General features: G+C 38.1%; 1 protein-coding gene across 1 annotated transcript in view; it reads left to right on the plus strand.

Annotated features, from left to right (window-relative positions):
• The window catches only part of DOK6 (docking protein 6), a 237,024-nt gene extending 216,304 nt beyond the window's left edge, over positions 1–20,720 (plus strand). Inside the window, exon 8 of the mRNA XM_070420446.1 lies at positions 13,095–20,720. Coding sequence (XP_070276547.1) covers positions 13,095–13,234 — 140 coding nt within the window. The 3' untranslated portion in view covers positions 13,235–20,720. The remainder of the gene's footprint in view (positions 1–13,094) is intronic.
• Positions 20,721–21,260: the final 540 nt, after the last annotated feature.

The raw sequence follows: 21,260 nt of genomic DNA on the forward strand, positions 1-21,260 counted from the left end.
CAGTAATTGAAAGTTATCAATAAAACCGAGAATGCCTGGTTCTCCACTTGCTTTTTAAAACCTCTGCACCACACTTCCTGCGTGGGCCAGTTTCTCTGCTTTCCATCACACGGTCTAACAGCCAGTAACAGGATGTTCTAAAACACACGATGACTACAACTTCTCAATTCAGTTCACCTGTCTGCCAGGGGGACCAAAAGAAACGATCTTAACAAAAGAACTCTGATAGGAGATACATTCGCCACTGAATCAACTCCTGAACGTTAACCAGCGCAGCATGCAATCGATTTAGCCTGTAATCTCTATTTTCTGTCTTTAAAGTACCCCATTGTAGTGAAGCAATCGTCTCTTAGAGTAATTTTAAGGGGCAGCAAAGCTTTGAGAACAATTTTCCATATTCAGAATTAAAACATGCTTCACTGTTTTTAACAAAGCCTCTGACAGGATAAAAGCTTCATTCTAAAACCACAGGAATCATTCATTTTCCCTGCTTTGTGTTTGGCCTAAAATAAATGTTTCTTTCTTCCCTGTGAAAATCAAATGAGCTCTGATTTTTCCCTCTCATTTCATCTTTATGTGCATAGCATGCTACTCTTTTAAAAAATCATCTGAAGAAAAGACTTTCCCCATGAAAACAATAACAGCAACAAAATCTGCCTTATAACAAATAATTTGGGCATTTCTTCTCAGGTGACTGGACTGTCATTACTGGAAATTAATTTTGGTTTTTGATTAATAATTATTTCAGTCTCATGTTTGAGTAGTAAGAGGGCCAGTTACCTATTTTTCTATTCTCTAGTGAAAACATTGTCTACATTCATTCTTTTGTTTATGAAACTGTCCTGTTGGTCAGTTACCATGTAAATTATCTCATTAAGATGTGATATATATTTCAGATAAGGAAGGATTTCACTGACTCTTACAAAATAATGAGTAAATGTAAAAATCCAACAAAAATTGGAAGGCACTACCCTTAGCATGGGAATAATTAAATGTCATTAGTAACTGTTAAGGATTTAAGATTTCACCCTATGCACAAGCTAGCAAATTAGCTTGCCATACACAGTTTAGTGCAGCCGTGGGAAAACTACGGCCCGAGGGCCGGATCCGGCCCCTTTGAAATGAATAAAACTAAAAAAAAAAAAAGACCGTACCCTTTTATGTAATGATGTTTACTTTGAATTTATATTAGTTCACACAAACACTCCATCCATGCTTTTGTTCCGGCCCTCCGGTCTAGTTTAAGAACCCATTGTGGCCCTCGAGTCAAAAAGTTTACCCACCCCTGGTTTAGTGGATTCTGGCCAAAGACATGAGATTTCTGGGTCAGAGATTCGCAGCAATAACATTACCCAGAGTACCAACATTTATGCCCCAATAGAGATGCAAAAAGAGTCAGGAAACCAACATAAAGATGCACACGAAGTAGGTTTTGTTATGGGAGAGGAAACACAAGTTTAGGGAACCCCAATATTTTATAGTGGGCATTTGTCCCAGAGGGAGCCATTGTCTTTATTGTTTTGGACACGAACAAATCTTCCCTTATGTTTCAGGGAAGATACCATCTCTATCTTCCAAGGCTGTTTGTTCTACAAATATCCTTGAAAAGATAACCCAGAAAAAAGGGCACCATTGCCACTGCTCACAAAACATGCAGAAATGCAAGAGACTCATTAAGGATTGTCTACAACAAACTTTTCACCACATAGGTCTCTCTTCCTCGTTTTCTCACCAAGCCCACATCTGTTTAGATTTTTAAATTGATTCATTCATTGGGTTCAGTGTATTGTAATGATGCTAAAAAAAACACATCTCCTTAGTCTCATATTTTTACCTCTAGCATACATTAGACAATCACATGGAGCCTTGTCTTATTTAAATTTTCATTTTAAAAGGATTGTCATTTTCCCATTCACCAAGACCAGGCCACGTAATTAAATTACTTTGATTTAACAGATAATTATTGGCTTTCAAAGACATGCAAGGCAATCTCAAGAGAGATGCATTTTTCTCTATATTTTGCTCTAACTGTGCAGAGGAGTGAGCTGCTGCATGCATTTTCATCATTTTACTCATTAATATTTACTGAGTGCCTGCTGAGAATCTGGCATTTTATAAGGCTCCAAAGATGCAAAAGTAAATAAACTTCCTCTCCTCTAGTTCAGTATAAGGTCCCAGACAAGATGCAAGGTAAAAAGATAAGAGAAAAGACAGTAGCTCCTGACTCAGGCTGGGTGGGATAGTGGAGGATTGGGTAAGGCTTCCTAGATGAAATTTTTTAAAAAAGAGGAATCAGCCTGATAAGAGTTGAAATGCAAATGAGCATTTGTGTGGGCATTCCACAGAGGAAGAAGCCTGTGCCATGGTTCAGAGAGCCTGCCTTCTCTGTTACCTGCACATGGTGGAGAATGGGGGTCTTAAAGCAGAGGGTGTGAGGTAGAAACTGGAAAAGAGAATGGAGAAGTGAAAACAGTTTAAATAACAGCGTCCTTAGAGGAAACTCCAATATACTTCTACATCTATAGATAGGAAAGAGTTTACAGGTAGCAGTCTGGTTAGAAGGGAGCTCTGGAGCATTCATCTTGAAACCATATTTGTAAGCAATGTTCTTACATAGATTTTTTTTTTTTTACTGGAGAGGAGTACAAGTGATGGATTTTATACATGGGGTAACTAAAGAATTCCATACTCACCTTTGAGAGCCTGAACTAAGCTAGGGAGTTTAACTATATCCTGGAAAGGTACAACGGGGAGAGGTCACCAGCAGCTCATAATCATTTTGGCAAAGAACCTATTACAGGAAAGTGGACACTGTTGTTAGGAAAACTTGTTTGGTGGCTAGAGTCATAAACATGATGAGAAATTCAAGGTAGAGGTAGTGACCATGAAGAAAATAGAAGGATTCAAGAGGTTTGAAAGAGGTAGATCTACAGGGCTCGATGACTGACAGCTGGAGGGGAGATGATGGAAAAGCCAGGAGACCATAATGGAACCAGCACTTTGACCTGGGCTGTTAGGTTGATGGGTGCCATTCAGGAAATTGGGTGGGGAAGGAAGATGAGCTCAGTTTTGAAATACTGCTTCTGGCTGTGTTGGGGTATTTATCTCTCTCAGGTGGGAATCTTAGGGGAGGTCTCAGGGGAGGGTCTCAATAGAATATTTATCAGCTTTCTGGGTGTGCTCTTTCAGGATCCTGGTCTCCACTGGTTGGTTAGGGCCAGGGCAGGGGGTCATTAGTCTATTCAGCTGGTCCTGAAGCAGCCATGGAGTCACTTTGCTTTTTCTGCTCTTCTGGGCCTGGAGCTGAAATACAATTGAGGCTTAGATGTTACCTTTAGGGAGGGAAAGGTCAGGAGATCTAAACTCTGTGACCATCGTATGCTAGGGGAAGAAAGGTTATCCTGGGGGTGAGGTCCTTGTTTTCCCAGTTTTCCCATTGCAAGGCCCCAGGACTTTCTGCCCTGGTGACCTCTACCTGACCCATACCTGACTCATCGCCCTTCCTCTGCTCATGTCTGTCTAACTGCTTATAACGTAAGTGAAACGTCTGACACTTCCTGGTACACTGTAGTGCTCAATAAATTTTAATGAGGAGTATCATCATAAGCAGGCTCTCTGCTACTTTGCAAAAATTGCAATTTGTATTCTAAACAGACATTTTTTCGCCTTTACCTATAGCATACATTGGACAATCACATGGAGCCTTATTTAAATTTTCATTTTAAAAAGGATTATCATTTTCCCATTTCATTTTTAAATATGAAAAATAACTGACAAAAACCCAGTTCAATCTCCCATACGGTGAGAGTAAAATAAAAATAATTGATTAAAAATAAATACTAACAAGGGGTTGGCCCTAGCCAGGTAGTTCAGTTGATTAGTGCATTGTCCTGATACGCCAAGGTTGTAGGTTTGATCTCAGGTCAGGGCACATACAAAAAGCAGCCAATGAATGTATAAATAAGTGGAACAACAAATCTCTATCTATCTATCTATCTATCTGTCTGTCTCCCTCTCTAAAATCAAGAAATAAAATTTGAGGAAAAAAAAGCTAACAAGGGGTTAAGATTATGACTTTTATTGCTGCCTACTGGGTATACTAGTAATCATAATACATTGCCTAATAAGGATTTCTCAATCTGCCTGGAAAAGGAATTTGGGATTTTGCAGCAGTTTCTCATAAAATGTAAATGTTAAGAGAATCCCTCCTTTGTCCTATATGCTTTGACTCCATTTTCCTGAACCTCAGATCTCTTATTCTTTGTTTATCGGAATGTTTTCAATACTAATAGAGACATATTGCAATATCTACTCTCCAGGAAGAGGTTTCAAATTTCCAGGTTCTGAGATTACTGCATTGCTTCTTGATTATATAATTCAGAACCTAGAATGTTAAATTTGTTTATACCAAGAAATACCTGTAGATTTTTCTCAATGAGAATGAACTTCTGTCTGGGATTAACAGAATGTTTTCCAGGTCTCTGAAAAATCAACCTAACCTGTAGGCAAAAAACTCTAGGCAAAATTCTACTGAGAATGAGATGAAAATCCAAATCTTTATCAAGGACTAAGCAAATTTTTGACACATATCCTCCAACTTATTTCAGAAATCCTCAAACTAAATGCAGGCTTAACCTTGTGTCTACTGCAGAATAACATTGTGATGCATTATATGAAAACCAGATAGTAAATTTTAAACAATTTTATTAATGTCCCTCATATTTAGTCTAAGGGTTTTTTTGCAAAGTTCATTCTGTGTAAACTTATGTAACATTAAGTAATTTTCGCTATAATATTTCTGTTTTAATTCAAATCTCTAAGTATATGTAGGGTATCCCAAAAAGTGTATACACACTGTAACAGGCCTTTATAGCTAATAGCTCAATTGCTGTTTCTTTCTTTCAAATTTAACCCATTGGAACTAACAATTATTCAAAGTGTGTATACATTGAGGGGGAAATACTGTATTATTTAGGGAAATCTCATTATCATTGCATTATTTTAAATATTTTAGAAAATAATTATAGCAAATAAAACTTTCCATTTTCTCAATGTCTTAAGGACAGTCAGTTTATATATATTCTTATTGATTTGTAGGAGATTAATGTGGCTTTTCAGTAAATTTGTTAAATCACTGCTCAATTATAGTTCTGGAGATTTCTATCTGAAATGGGAGTACTCTACTTCATAATCTTAAATAGTTCCTTGATTGCTAAAACTACAAATAATGTGTTCAAAAATGGAAACAAAGATATATCAATATATGATTTTTTAATTATATTAACATTGTTTTCAAAATTTTATAACTGAACCCTTGAAAATAGCAATGTACTATTTATAGTTCACAAACTAAATATCTGAATTTTTCATCATATACTATTTTCCCATAGTATATGATGGTTGATCAGCATTAATGAACTTTTATTTCATGTATTCTCTACTCCTCATATTATGTTTCAGCTTAGATTATTTCATTTTATTAGCTGATACAGATTGCTTATGAATGCCACAATTATTCAAATGAATTCTGCTAACAGTGAAGAGTTCCGCCAAGTTTTACAAAGAGATCACAGTTGTAGAAAATTAATATCCCAGTAGTTAATTAGAATACAAGATAAATTAAATGCAAGCAACAGGAATAAATGAATGCTACATCAACCAGAATAATAAATATAAGACTATTTTTATTCTAGAGAAATTATGAAATACGTATTAAAAAGTGTAATTCTGTGTGAATCAAATCAAACCATCTTTAAGGCAAATTAAAGTATTTTAAACAACATCAGATATTTTTCAGTGTTAGAATGTTATTGCTAACCTACCAGTATCTTTACAACTGTAGGCTGTGTACTACATACAAATTAATAATATGCATTTATCCATTCAAGACTTACTAATTTTTGAAAATATGAATAAAGAACATTTAGATGTCCACTTATAAAGTAAGGAAAAAAGTTCATAGTTTGGGGAGTGAAAGTGCCAGCATTAATAACAATAAATGTGTGACTATATATTAAGAAAAGGAGAGCAAGGGAGGGCATGGAAAAGACAGAGGAAAAGCTTTTGCAAACTAAAATTAGAGTCACAGAAACTTTTTATAATTTAGTAAGCGTGGGAGATAAGGTTAAACAAATCTCAAATCTCTCACAAAGTAAAGCAGCAAAAAGAGAGTGAAAATAGAAGAGGTGGGAAATTGTAAGAATGGTGCAGCACTAGAACATACAAATCAGGGGTGTGGAACGCCCAGCCCATATAAGGCTCACGAAATCATTTGGTCTGGCCCTGCCAAGGCATTAGGGGTGAGTTAATTAAATGTTTGACCAAATATAGCAGGCTAATTTTTAAGTTGATAATTTTGTTTGGCCCTCGAATGATGTTTTAAATATCCAAGTGGCCCTTGGCAGAAAGAAGGTTCCCCACCCCCAATAAATAATAAATGCTCTAGAAAAAGAGAAGAGAGATGGGGGTTGGGGGAGAGAGAAGAGCCTGAGCCTGTGCCTGTACATAGGGAGCTGAAGCTTCCCCCTAGGAGAGGAGAGAGAGAGAGAGAGAGAGAGAGAGAGAGTGAAGTGGAAATAATTAACAAAAAAACTATAGTATTTCCAAGAAATGAGACATCGTAGTTCCTTGATTGAAAAAAAAACTCATAAGGACTTTGAAAATAATACTCACACCAAGACATTTCATCATGCAGCTCGTAACCAGGTGACAAGAATCAGTCCCAAGCACCACTGCAACATTTTTGTCTCTACCTCAGTAGCACTTGTGAAGATTAAGTGAGCTAATAAAGAGTGTGTGTGTGTTACAGTATAGTACCCTTGCTCTTAGTGTTAGTATATACTAACACTAATGTAATGTATTATTACACTATGCTGCTATGACTAAACTCATTTAATACATGATTCTATTAGTAGAAACTATTATGATTGTCCTTATACACAGGAACCTGAGGGACAGAGCAATTGCATAACTTTCCAGGTGTCAACCAGCTGTAAATTGTGGAGCTGGAACTCAAACCCTAGCAACCTTCCTTCAGAGCTAACACTATTAGCCTTTACCCAGCACGGGGTGCTAACCATTGGGAATCAACCAGGAAAGAGTCCCAGTGACTTGAAGAGCTAAAGATAACCTAGGATATTTATGAAAATATAAAAAGAACTTATAAGAAAGTATTTTATTTTAATTTTTACATCTTTATTGTTGAAAGTATTATATATGTCTGCTTTCCCCCCACCCTCATTGACCTCTTCTAGCTCGCCCCCCATTCCCACTATCTGTGTCAATGGGCTATGCATATATGCATACAAGTTCTTTGATTGATCTCTTCCCACCCACCCACCCTCCAAAGGTCTGCCCCCTCTGAAATCCAATAGTAATCCATGCTTCTGTGTCTCTGGATCTATTTGTTCATCAGTTTATTTTGTTCATTAGATTCCACATATGAGTTGAGATCATGTGATACTTGTCTTTCTCTGACTGGCTTATTTTACTTAGATAAGAAAGTATTTTTAATAATCTTGTGATGAGGCAAGACATTATCAAAACACAAAACCCAGAAAAAACAAAGACTTGACTACAAAAAAAGTTAAGTACTTTTATGTAGCAAAAGAAAATGAACTGAACTAGATGCAATTTTTCATCCTTCTACTTGGAAAGAAGATTTTAATCTGATAATATCCAGATCTATATAACGTTAGGAAAGAAATTACTTTAAAACCCTGTGGGTGGGAATGTGAATGGGTGCAATGAAAATTGATGGTGTATATCAGAAACTTAGTGGTATGAAACAATCATTAAATTCTTAAATTCTCTTTTGACAATTTGAATGATTAAAAAATTATGTCATTTAATCATTTTATGTAATCCTAAACCAAATTACATAATTTCACTAACAAGTACCCCTCAGAAAAAAGGTGAAAAAAATAGTCACTATCAAGAGAAAAAGTGTCACATACACTATCTTAACATCTCCTATTCAATTTTATTTTTTTAGCTTGCCATGAACTGAATTATGCCCCGCACCCTCCAAAATGCATATGTTGGAGCCCTAGGCCCCCATCCCAAGGTGACTATATTAGGAGACAGGGCCTTTAAGGAGGTCATCAAGGTTAAATGAGGTCATGTTGGGTGGGACCTGGATCCCGTAGGATTAACATCCTTACAAGAAGAGCTCGCCGAAACCGGTTTGGCTCAGTGGATAGAGCGTCGGCCCGCGGACTGAAAGGTCCCAGGTTCGATTCCGGTCAAGGGCATGTACCTTGGTTGCGGGCACATCCCCAGTGGGAGATGTGCAGGAGGCAGCTGATCGATGTCTCTCTCCCATCGATGTTTCTAACTATCTATCTCTCTCCCTTCCTCTCTGTAAAAAATCAATAAAATATATATAAAAATAAAAAAAGAAGAGCTAGAGACCCCAGGAAAGCACACAAAGAAGAGAAGGGCCCACGTGATGTATGGGAGAAAGCCGCTGTTTACAGTGAAGGGAAAAGGCAGCCATTTACAAGCCACAAGAGCTCTCACCAGAAACTAACTCACTGGCCTTGACCTAAGACTCGCCGCTACTGGAACTCTGAGAAAATCATTGTCTGTTGCCAAAGCCCCCCTGTGGTGCTTGGTTATAGCCCTTGAGCAGACCAAGAGAATGTTTTACCTGCTTGAATGGCTTTTTGTTCTTTGACAATATGGTCACCATCTTACAGGCACTTGAATCTAGTCTTCAGGAACTGGGTTGTAAGAACTGCTATTTCTTCTCAGAAGCTATGTCTATATAAATATACATGTACTTTATGATTCCTAATAAGACCGAAGTTTAAAGCATTCTAAGGGGACATGTGGCATTATGCAGGGCAATGCTTTTTGAGTTCATTTCCAGCAGACCTAGGTCTGACCTGCTCTACCGCTTAGGAGCTTGGCTACTCATTAAACACCTGTAGGCTTCAGTTTTGTTTTTGCACAAGTGCAATGAAGGTATGCAACCTCGCCTTACAGAACTGATATGAGGATTTTAACAGTGATGTCTTGAGGGACTTAGCATAAGGTCGGCATGAACAGGTGCTTAAGGAACATACATCATGACTTTTCCAAATCACTCCTTTATGAGTTGAAACCCGTGGCCTTTATATTCCCCGTTAGTTCAGATGTGCTGTATCTGAGCCTTGATACCTGAAACAAATCCATTCAAGCGGCATGGAACTATTGGGTCCAGGAATCTCCACAGGAATTTCAGAAGCTTCCCCTTAGGAGAGCACAGAGATCAACCCCAAACAGTCTGGTTTGAGCTATAATTACAATGAACTGAGTAAAATCAAACACAGCTTACAGAGGAGATGTTGACAAGGGATCCTTGGCATTTCTCAGCATAACTAATAAGTGGGAGGTTATTGCTAAGACACTAGACATTTCCAGGACACTTCTACCTCATAGAAACCTCTTGTCCCTGAATCACTGCAGTCAGAGTCCTGGGACCTCTGTTTACACCCCAGGTGTTCATCCATCCGTCCTTCAGCATCAGGTCCGATCGCCCTCAGCCATTTCCTTTTCCCCAGTGGCTAGAAAGTCCTTGTCAAGGAAGACAAAGAGTAAGACGGCATCTCCTCTACTTGCACCTGATCGTTGTTGAACCTTCACTGCGGGCTGCACCCTTCCTCATGAAGCAATTATTTTATTTGGGGTTTTTTTCGGCTTTTTTTTTTTAAAGATAGCACTCTTTCCTCTGCCCCAGATCCTTACTGAGACCATTGTTTCTCACCAATTAATAACCAAAGTTTTGGGCGTTGGGATCTTCCTGATTTCCTACAGAAACAAACTCCTTTGCACGCTATTTTATGTAAAGAGCACAGTCAGTATAAGTGTAGAAAACCAGAGGGGTGAGCAGTAGGGACTCCATCCAGGCAGCTATGCACTTAATCCCACCCCATCCCAGGAAGGAGAGGGTATTATGAAGGTACTGTTCTTTGAGGTGTGATATAGGTCTCTGGTCTTGCATTCTGATTTATCTTCTACTGCTTTTGTGTTCCTTCTGGTTTATTAGTGGTTTGAACCTTTGAAGACTTACCTTTATGGTAGGGTGTTTTCACCTTTCTTATATGTGGATGCTTAAGTTTCTGAAATTGGGAGTGGTCACACTTTTGTTAGAATAATGCAAATGTTTGAAACATCTCTATATCCAACATATTTACTTCTTTATGGAACAGAACTATATTTCTCAGTCTTGTATATACACCAGGGGAGAAGAGGGTGGAGGATGGTAGGAAATGACATTTCAGAGTATACTTCAAACCGCCAGGTAAATGAGATGTGTTTGTTTTCCCAGATAGCCAGTGTCACCTGAATAGATGGGTACAAAGTATTATTTTCTGTTAAAACAAATATGAATAAACCATGAAGTAGGAACCAAAATTCACAAGGACTTTTAAGATATACTAATAGCTGTTCACAGCTTTTTAATTATAGCATCCCCCAGGTCCTGAGGGTGCATATTCATTCACCTTACCTGCCCTCCAGCGTGAGCTAAAGGGAAAGTTCAGGAAGCATTTAAATAGAGTTTCCCGTTAGTGGAGAAAACAGGTCTGTTCCAGCAAGTTTATTATTTAAGCCACAAAGTTCATTTCCTTTTGTTGTTTTGTTTTCATCAACAGAGGCTAAGGGCATAACTGAAATGAATGTTGAGAAAATGCTTAATTATTTCTCTCCTTTGTTCTCATACTCGTTGTTGCCCAAATCAAATCGCATATGTTCGGCCTTCATAGCAATACAGTTCTGACTAAGATGTGTTATTTTTGTGATAAGTATTAAGTGGCATCGTTTGTGAATTGTCTGTAAAGAAATGGGTGAGGTAAGGAAAATCATCATTTAATTTCCAGTTAGACTAGAAACTGTTCATAGAGGAAATGAAGAAAGCAGCGGTGACCTTGAAGGAGAATGATGTTCAAAACCTGTCGTAGTGAGGGACAGCACACCGAGATGGTGGGTAACACAGAGTTTGAAAAAAAAATGACAAGAATACAGTTCCATTCCTTGTAGAAAGAAGGGAGGAAAACTGACGTCTATGGGGAACCTACAGTCCCAGCTAACTTTCTACATGTTTTATTTAATCCTCAAAACACCTTGACAAAGATATTCTCTCCATGTAGGCAAATGAGGTACTAAAAAAAAAAGGAGTCATAGGGCTGGCAGGACTCGGTTCCGTGTGGTTTGGTCCAAGGCGGTGATGGTGTTTGCACACCCTGTGGAGTGAAGGGCACAGTGACTTGACCTGGCCTGTGTGGTTCTATAGACAGTGCTCGGAAGCTCCTCTGGCGCCCTGCTCTGGTCCTGCAGAGCACAGGCTGTGTGTACCCTTCAGCTCACATTCATTGTTGGTTTTGACTCTCCTTGTCTGGTGACCATTCCCAAAGCAGCTCATGAACCCTGTAAAGTCAGGCAACATACTTCCCATTACTTTGTCTCCACTGTGGCATTTTGAATTGTTTTAACAGATGTTTGGCAAATATCAGCTACATGATTGACCTTTTGCACCCAAGATTCTAGGATAAAAAGCTACGTGTGCACAGGCAGAGGCTTCTGAATTTGCAACTTAAGCCTTAGCTGGTAGCCCACAGATAACACGCTTTAAAGGTAAGCTCCAGCATTGCTCTCTTTCAGATAGCTCTCATTTAAAAAACAAAAATAAAAATAAAAATAGATGAGGATAAAACCAAGGCCAGGAGAATAGTCTTAATAGAATTTCCTCCTGATTTATGCTTATGAATGCCAATATCTCCACTTAAAGGAACTATAAATTATCATCTAACACATCAATGCTAAGATAAAGTGGGAAGAGGGCCCATGTCTCTTTTCCCCGACCTGCTTGTGGAGTCTTCACAAGAGAATCAGGCCAATGGTGAATCTAAAATGATTTTTATGTAGAAAGCAAGATTTTGCTCTCACAATATTTTCACATTAAGAGGTCCTACCAGTTCAATTACCTTTTGATTACCCAATTCATTTGCATTTCCTCCCTGGATCCCAAGCTCCAGACTCTGCAAGGAAAACACACCTGACCATGAAATGGCTTTAAGTGCATGACCTTGCAAAGGACAGCGCCACCTGAGAACCTGGCCAGATGTTCCATGTTTCTGTTAACAGATTGTGTTCCCTGGAGGCCTCACCACGCGACCAGAAACAATGCAAATCGAGCTCAAGCGCTCTCCTCCTTTGGGTGGAATGCACACTGTGAAGGGCAGAGCATGCTGGGTCTGCCTGTCTGCTCTCCCACTAAGCGCATCCATTAGTTAATTATCATTCTCAACCAGGAAGAATTGTTAATCACTGGTTAACACGAAGGATGGGGAGACCGGTTAGTGAAGCTGGAGTAGGCACATTCTCCCTACATGTTGAACATTCTGACAAGTTTTTCAGTAATCACTTCTGGTTTTTGTGTTAGCCCAATTTCTCATCGCAGGGGTTACCTGAACTACAAAAGGCATCAGTAGAATTTTCTGAAAATATATCTTCTGTAAGGTTTCACTTTGGGGCAGCTATTTCAGTAGCCATACAGACTTATCCTTTGGGTTAACTGTATCTTGAAATGGGTTCAGTTACTCAGAGACCCCACTAGGATAAGCCAGGGCCTCGAACACTCTCACTGTGAAAGCTTTTTCTTGATAGTTGATGGTCATTACTCAGCATAGGTTACTGCCTCCTCAGAAAGGTTTTGAAGAAAGTGTGTCATTTGCTTTCATATGCTGGAAGTGATTATAAAAGAAAAGCAAGCAGCTTATAGACTCTCCATCAAAAATAATGTTGCTTTTGGAAAAACTTGTCTGCTTTTGTTTCAAAAGTTGAAGGATAGTAGAAGTTTGAGATCCTTAGAAAATGTACCTAGCTCTTTGGCATCCAGAATTGTTGGCAAGACACACTGGAGGGAAATATTGAGCCCTGCGGGTGACATTTTTAGCTCTTTGAGGAACAAAATACCAGGTTATCTCCATTTTTACCTACTTACCTGGAGCTCAATACAGAGGCTAAGAGGGCTCTGATTTGTTTGTTTTATCAATATATCTGTGCTTTGCTTAACCTGTTTCTTAGTACAGCTCTCCTTTCTTTCTCTCCAGGTCACGGGTTTGGTTCCTCAAAGATGTCACGTGCACAGACCTTTCCCAGCTACGCCCCAGAGCAGAGCGAAGAGACTCAGCAGTCCTTGTCCCGGTCCAGCAGCTATGGATTCAGCTACAGCTCAAGCCTCATCCAATGACACACAGAGAACCACTGCTGACCAGAGAGACAGTCTGTCCCAGACCTGCTTGTGGGGTCATTGTGCCCTCTGCCTCCTGGAAGACCAATTCCAGTAGAAATTGAAATGGGTTGGGTCTAGCCCAAGTCCCAGAGGAAGGTTCAAAACTGGAGTTCCGCTTCCTTGATTCAGTGGCTAAGTCCTTTATTTATTGAATTTCTTGAGGGGGGGGGGGGGAGGATATCTGTGTTTAACAAAAATAGAATCCAAATCATATGAACATTTAAATACAATTCTTTGGGTCTGACAGTAGCAGCAGCCTGGGCACCATGAGCATTGCCCAACAGGGTTGTACCTGGTTGGTGTCCTCATGGCTTAGTCCTCCCATCTGATGACAGGGCAGGTCCTTAGACATAAAGGTCACCCACCACAAGCTGTGTGGCTTGGGAGGTTTTGACAGGGACAAATCCAATAAGCTCCACAAATGGCATCATAACTTGCCATATAAATAAGCCCAGTGACAATTGAGGGAACAGGAAATTTAGAACACATGATTAAGCAAGGCCTTGTAGCTCTACGTGTGTGTGTGTGTGTGTGTGTGTGTGTGTGTGTGTGTGTGTAGGCAAATAGAGATATGGATTTTGCTACATCCATCTATATTTAACAAGTATTATCAAATGTGTGCTGAGGGTGACAGATCATGCTCACTTAAATCGTAGAAAACTGTCATTTGGTGCATTAAAGTTAAAGATTGTTATGTTGAATAGCTATTTTTAAGACAGTGCTGTAAAAAAAAAAAGGCTTCTTATTAGCAAAAGTATTTATATAGTCATGTCTGCTCCTATGACAAGTCTGAGAGTGTAAGAAGGAGGAATGCTCTGGAAGCAGAAGAACCGGTCTAGCTGTCCTACGCCTCACGTCACCACGCTGTCTTTCTGGTTAGCATTCCCTTGTTGACAGTGTCTTTCTCCTTTGGGGTATGATCACCAGCCGGCTTCCATCTCATCTCAAGAAAAAGAACTCTAAATGAGAACCTGTTTAAGAAAGTGATTAAAATACCTGTAAAAAGAACGGATCTATTTTGCAGTCAGGAGACCAACAGGCACTTAGGATGTTAGATGTTTGAAACCTCACACACCCTTCTCAGCGGCCATCAGGGATTCGCCTTTTACTGTATGACCAGGACTTGCTGGGCTTTCCTTCCCTTTTACTGGGTCAGGGTTGGCTGGGACTATGAGAAAATGGAGTAAATATAATTTTGTTCATCCTTCACACTAATGATGAAGGTTTAAAAGGAGCTGGTGATTTCCATGTGGACTGAGGAAATTTGGCTAATTCAGGTCAACATAGATAGTTTTGCCCTCAATTTTGGCATTCAGTTGAATGAAAATAAAGATGTTCCTGCCTGATTATCTGATGCCACGTGCTTAAGATGGTCAGCTCACAAATCCCCTAAGAGGAATAGAAATAGCAGGGATCCCAGGCCATGTAAGATGAACACCAGATTTTTCTTTCTTAATAGCAAAATATTTTAAACTATCAAAGTTAGTCTGTTGAAAGAGTACCTGTTTTGCTGATTAGAGATAAGGTTTATTTTTCATCCCTATCCATTCCTTTCAGAGGATTACTGCAGCATTAAATTGTTCTGGGTCCCTCCTTGATCAATTCACATTTATAGCAACCACCTAAACCCTCCGCATCCCTCAGATAAAAAATGTGAAAACCCCATCAAGATGCTAATCATAAGAGTTAATGTGGCTGTGAAAAATAATTATCCTAAGCTTTCAGGAATAAAAAGAAAATTGCTCAAATGCTCTGCCCTGTGAATTTTGCTGACACATCAGAAGAGCCGATGACTGGCTCCTGACAATGACAGAGCCTTCCCTGAAGTTCCAGCTTTCAGAGTTAGGCACCTCTAAATTCCTTCAGCACAGGGCATTTGCTTTTGAAATGCCATTTGCGGAACTCACCAGAGCAACTCCCAGCTGAGACCATTTGAGCACAGCTCCTAGTGGGGTCCCACTCGGAGCAAGACTCACTCAGTCGAGCTGTTGCTTAGAGACCACAAGGGACTTATGGGGAAAAGCCCCCAAGGGTCCTGGTTCATGTCTCAGTTTTATTAATGTGCCCGGAGCACAGACATCGAGTCCAAGGAAGTGGAATCTGCTAATTAGATGAGTTGCTCTCGTGTCTACTGGGTGGGAGACATAGTACCTGCATGAAGTTACTCAAAAACACCATTTTCTTGTGATCATTCCCAGTGAGCATAACTGACAGGGTACCAGAGATCAGGCAAAACCTTGAGCCAGTTCATTCTGAAAATCATGTCATAAAAAGAGTCTGTGAGATAGAAATTTCCTTCCCATGTCTTTATCCAATCTCATCGCCATGAGAATAAGGCCATAAAATATCTCCTGGGACATTTTTGGAGATGTATTCTCTCCTCTAACTATGCTTCCAATTGTAGCTAAGTCAAAACGACTAAATGAACAGATAGGAGAATTTATATTAACCTAACATACTTGACATAAGGCAGTGCGCATTGCAATAAAAATGACAAGCTGATAAATCTTCTACAAAAACCAAAGATGAAGAGTTACTGAACCCGTCTTCTGGAACTTCATGAAATCAATTCCACTGGAGCAACTAGAGTGGTCATAAGCATGTATTCAACACACTTGAGCTTATAGGTTTTGACTGAAGATGCCTCTACACTTCACAAGTCATTTTTTCTCCCTCCAGAAATTGTATTATATCTTTAACATATATGTGACTCTTTCATTGTGAGGGATTGACTTGCTATGAACCAAAGACATCTTTTGGCTCCTTCTAAAAGTGACCCTCTGGGACTCCTCCAGATGGGGAAGGTGAATGAAGAGGGGCACAGTTTCCATATCGGGTGGGAAGAGAGTGATGATGACAGAACCCCACATAAGTCCTAAAGGTTCGTCTGAGAGCAGAGAAAGCCTGGGGGACATACACATTTCACAGATTATGTGAGGGGATTCATTTTTTATGTCCCCAGTTTTTTCTTCCGATAATATTAATTGTTGTACACGTGACATTATATTTAAAATGCAGAAAAGTACAAATTAACTTTAACCCAATAGCTTACTATTCTGATGGGGGCAAAGGAAAAACAACTTTTTTTTTATTCCTTGAGTGAATAGTAGGCTCTCAGAACTAATTTATTTATGCAGGTTGCAAATATTTATAACTCAATAGGTTCTGGCCACTGCCACAATTTGAACTTAATGAAATAAGAAATATATATTTACTTATTTATTAGGGAAGATACTGTTTGATAGAGCATGTGAAATAAAGTGAAATGTATTTATTAAAAGTAAACCTCCCCCTTTTCACCAAGTAGTAACTAGAGTACTAGTCCTAACATCTTGTACAATTTTTCTCTGTCTTCATTGGGCAATTATGTTTCAAAATTATTTATCACCTATAAAATTGTCAGCCAGTTATACTTTCTGTCCAATATAGAAACAGTGAACTGATAAATAACTTCACACTGTTAGCAGTTTCTATGGATCCAATTTATTGCATGTGCTATCTTTGTAGTAAATATTAAAACACATCCTGAAAATTGATGTCTGCCCCTCATTCTTTGGCCAATATCTCAGAAAACTTTGTAAAAGAGCATGAGTATCCTATTCTCTAGATTATTTGAGCCACTTCCTAAAATGGACCATTAGTGATACAGTGAAAACAACCTAAGCCAATTATATTCTTATGAAAATATTGTAGGCCAGTTTTGATTATTATAACACAGCCCAATAAGTAGGCAATACACATTCAATGGGGCTGAGCCTAAAGACCTTTAACATATCATGTTATAACAAATATTATGCTATAAACTGCTCAAAATGAAAAGTATGCATTTTTCTCCAATTCTATTAACATATTGTGTCTGTCCATATCTTGCAATTTCAAATTACTATACCAATAATTAACTATACTTTACAATCCCCAAACCTTGGTCTTCTCAAGATAGATAAAAATCTGCCTACTGGACATGCATTAATAATTACAATAATAGGTGATATGCCACACAAATGAATTTCTAGCCAGTGAAATTTATGGAGTGCAATTTCCAATGGAGAGGGTTGAGAAGGAAAATGGGAACTAGTCAGGGCAACAATTCAGATAAGATTACAAAGACTCCAGTGAACTGTCTAGTCACTAGACTCTAGTGTAACACTCAGATTTACTTTCTTAACATTCTAACCTCGGTGCCATGTCTGGGACATGGCCTTCTTTACTAGTTTCTCTGAGTACTGAATATGCAAGACACCAGTTGTATCAGTATTGACATTACCACACGAAGACAGCCCATTACCAACAAGTGTGCTTCCTTTAGGAGAGTGAAAATTGTTTAACACCAAAGACCATGTAACAGAATCCCCTTGGTCCAATGTCTCTTCAGTAACTTGAGAGTCATTCCTGCAGAGTCAACCTCATTTGCATTTCAATGTGAAGATACGTTATCAGTGAGACAGGCTGGAGGCTGAACAGATCAGAAAAGATGCACAGCCCGTGTGTGCGTTCTCTATAAATGTACCTGAAAGCTTAACCCACATGTTCTACTACAAATCCTTCCTTTCTTATTGAAGAATGTGAATCTTTGTGGATCAGTTCTATAATTTATTACAACTAGATATGGCATTATAGTTTATAGACTCTCATGGACGTATGAGATTTGGGGCACATTTACTAGATAGGTGGAATGCTGGTTAGCTCTGGAGATAAGCGTATAGAATAAAAGTCCTGTTTTTATGTTCCCCTCAGGAGAAAACCAAAACCCATAAATGTTGTAATTTATTCACAGGCAAGAAACAGTCAGGAATAGGGTCACCTAGCAGGCTCCTAGGAATGTTGCCTTGGCTACATCTCAACTCCCAGGGATGCGTAGCGGGAGCTGAGAAACGCCACATGGCCTATAAGTGAACAGGCCCTTGTACATGTGTTTTCCCAAATTTGTCAGATGTTTCTAACTCTTCCTGGACTCATCACCAACAATATCAATTATGGGGCAATTATTAGACCTGTAGGTCATGGATGATTGGTATAAGTATTACTATTCTTATACTATCATCCAGTTCTTTGTTGGAAATTTAGACTTACTTTTTCTAAAGTGATGGTCAAACTAAAAAAAAAAAAAAATTAAGTGTCTATGTTTTATATTCCTACTAATTCATTGCATTGTCGCTGTGATTATTATTTTGGGGATTTTTATCACTCTGTAGCACTTTGATTTAATTATTTATGGCATTTGTCACAACTTTGTTAAAGAATTGATAATATCAGGGCTACATATTTTCATGCGAGTTTCAAAAAGCTTCCATTTTCAATTGAAATTTGGAGAATTGTTTTTTGTGGGGTTTTTTTTCTTTAAAATACCTTACACATCAAGCCTTTCCTCAAACCCTTACATGGGCAATTATTTAAATTAATTAAATTTTAGATAAATTAGAAATAAGTTAAAATTACTAAATAATATGAAAGCCACTTTTTATGTGAGATTTTCATACACTTTTCTTAGTTTAAAATTTTAATATCTTGTAAACATTTTAAAGAAGGGAAAAATATACTTATAATAGGAATATGTCAACTTCCTTCTAATAATTCCACTTGATTCATTTTTATTTTGCTTCACTTTCTATGCCTGCTACCTTAGACCATATTCCATATTCTGAACTTATTTTATTAGTTGATACAATTAACTTTCTCAATCTGATCTCTGGTTGTTTTTTTTACAATTTTAAACTTAAAGAGAACATTAAATTAACCCATTTTGTAGACACAGAATTGTGCCCCAAATGAAGCAAGGTCTCCACCCTGACCCTGCAGCTGTGCTCACCTCGGAATCTGATTGCTGTCCTTATTCACCCAAGTGACCCACAGCCTCATAAGACTTGCTTATTTTAAGGAATCCAAAATGGAAAGCCCCAAATTCAGGAAAAGAAGATTGAGAGAATGGCTTAATTTTTTAAAGGTTTTCTCTCAAAGAAAACCTTGTGAAAGGGTTTTTATGTTGTTTTCAAATATCATTAACTCCTTGACAGAGAGGTTGGAAGGCAGGGAAAGATGGAGAATGAAATCATTGTAGTATCTTGTTATTCAATATAAATCAGAAATGAACATGATATGGGTCCATATGAAATCATTTGATTAATGGAATTCAGATTTACATGTCTATTGCATAATCCAAGGAACAATGCCTATCCTTATCGAAAAATATATGTCAGTGAGTGGAGTGGAGAAAAAGAAGCTCCCAATTTATGTGAAGGCCTGAAATGGAGAAGAGAGATTCTTTCAAGTTCTAAGACACCGTGTTATTGTAGTGATAGCCAGCAGTGTATAAATCACAGCAACACATAAGTCTACACCCTCACAACGAATGAGTTGAAAGCCAGTATCATCTTGGCTGCAGACGACAGAATACCTCACCTAGCACCATCTTTACACAAACCCTGACACACTCATGCACACAGACACATTTTTTACTTTGACCTACTCTGTACATGCCCCTATACTTATCTTTTGGGATCCACACAGAAATATCCCTTCTTGCAAAATCCTTATCCATATGAATCTTCAAAATGTATTAAATTATGTGTTGTATGTTTGTTTTTCTGTAAATTCTTTTAAATCATTTTATATATACTTTGTGAAGTCCTATACTGTATTTTATAGAGGGATATTACTTGTCCTTCATTAAATAGAATGTTTATGATCATTTTGATAAAAATAACTGTGGACACTACACCTTTGTCAAGAAACAAAATACCCATTACAAATTTGCTTCTTTTCCAAAATATATGATTTGATATACTTCCTTTTCAATAATAATTGATTCCAGATAATAGTTTGGGGACATCTGTACTTAAATACTAGCTGAGCCACCTTTTGCAATGGAATGCAAAGGAATACTGTCCCTGGAAACTAAATGTAAATTTTTTGGCAGGACAGAAAATATTATTATAATGACGCAATAATTAAATTATTTTTAAATCTATCTGTGTGACTTTTCCCCTTGTTAAAAATAGTACATAGTTCAAGAATTACCCTCTTCTAAATTTCTAGTTTCTATATTAGTCCTCAGTAGATAAACTATTGTTATTAATGTCTTACTCAAAACCATAAGAAATTCACAAATGAGATTGCTACCAGGAGAATCATTGATAGTTGTGCAATATTAAAATTTCCTCCATAACCTAAAAAAAAAGGTAAAGCAGTCCAAAAATACTGCTTTCCACCACAAGTCTGCATGATTGAGATTTGAACATCAAAATTGCTGGGTTTTACCCAAGAGTTACTATTGCTAGCACTGTAATATTATATGATCTCCTTACATTTTTGTTTTCATGTGATGAACTGTAACTGTAATTAAACAGAATTCTGACAATCATATTCTTTGAACCTTTAAAATGTCACTTATTCCTTTATTTATTGGCTTGCTATTTTCAAAATAAAATAAAAGAGGCCCTTTATTAAATGGAAGATTGCTGAGAATTCATTATGTATTTCTGGTGCTTTCCTAACCCTGTGTTATGATAGGACATCATTTTTACTTGGTTGACTCTGGTTTGGTGGGATCATGGAATGCTAATATGGAAAATGACATTGGTGACCAGCACTTTTATTTCCAGTGAAGTGATATCCAGTTTTATTAAGTGGCTTTCACAACAGCACACAACTGGAAAACAGTTTTTCTCCAGCACCAGGCTCACCCTTTAATTACAAAGGAAATTATTGAAGGTGAACATTTGGTAGAAAAACATTTCACATCAAGAGTGAGAAGCATACAGTTCTGACCACACTAGCTACCAGTGACTTCCTTATTACATATTTCCATCCCTTGGCCTTGGTCACTGGCATTTAGATCGCTCAGGAAATACACTTACAGAATCCATTTCTCAAGCTTAATCTTTCAATCTTATCTGGGCTGTTCTTTATGGTTTGGTGGATTAATTTATTAGTAGTATTGTTTTTTCTTTCAAAGAGTTATGCCTTTATAGAGAGCTTCCATAATATG

Source organism: Myotis yumanensis, unplaced genomic scaffold, assembly GCF_028538775.1.
Source record: "Myotis yumanensis isolate MYYU_CA2020_CCGP unplaced genomic scaffold, mMyoYum1.0.hap1 SCAF_7, whole genome shotgun sequence".
NCBI lineage: Eukaryota > Metazoa > Chordata > Mammalia > Chiroptera > Vespertilionidae > Myotis > Myotis yumanensis.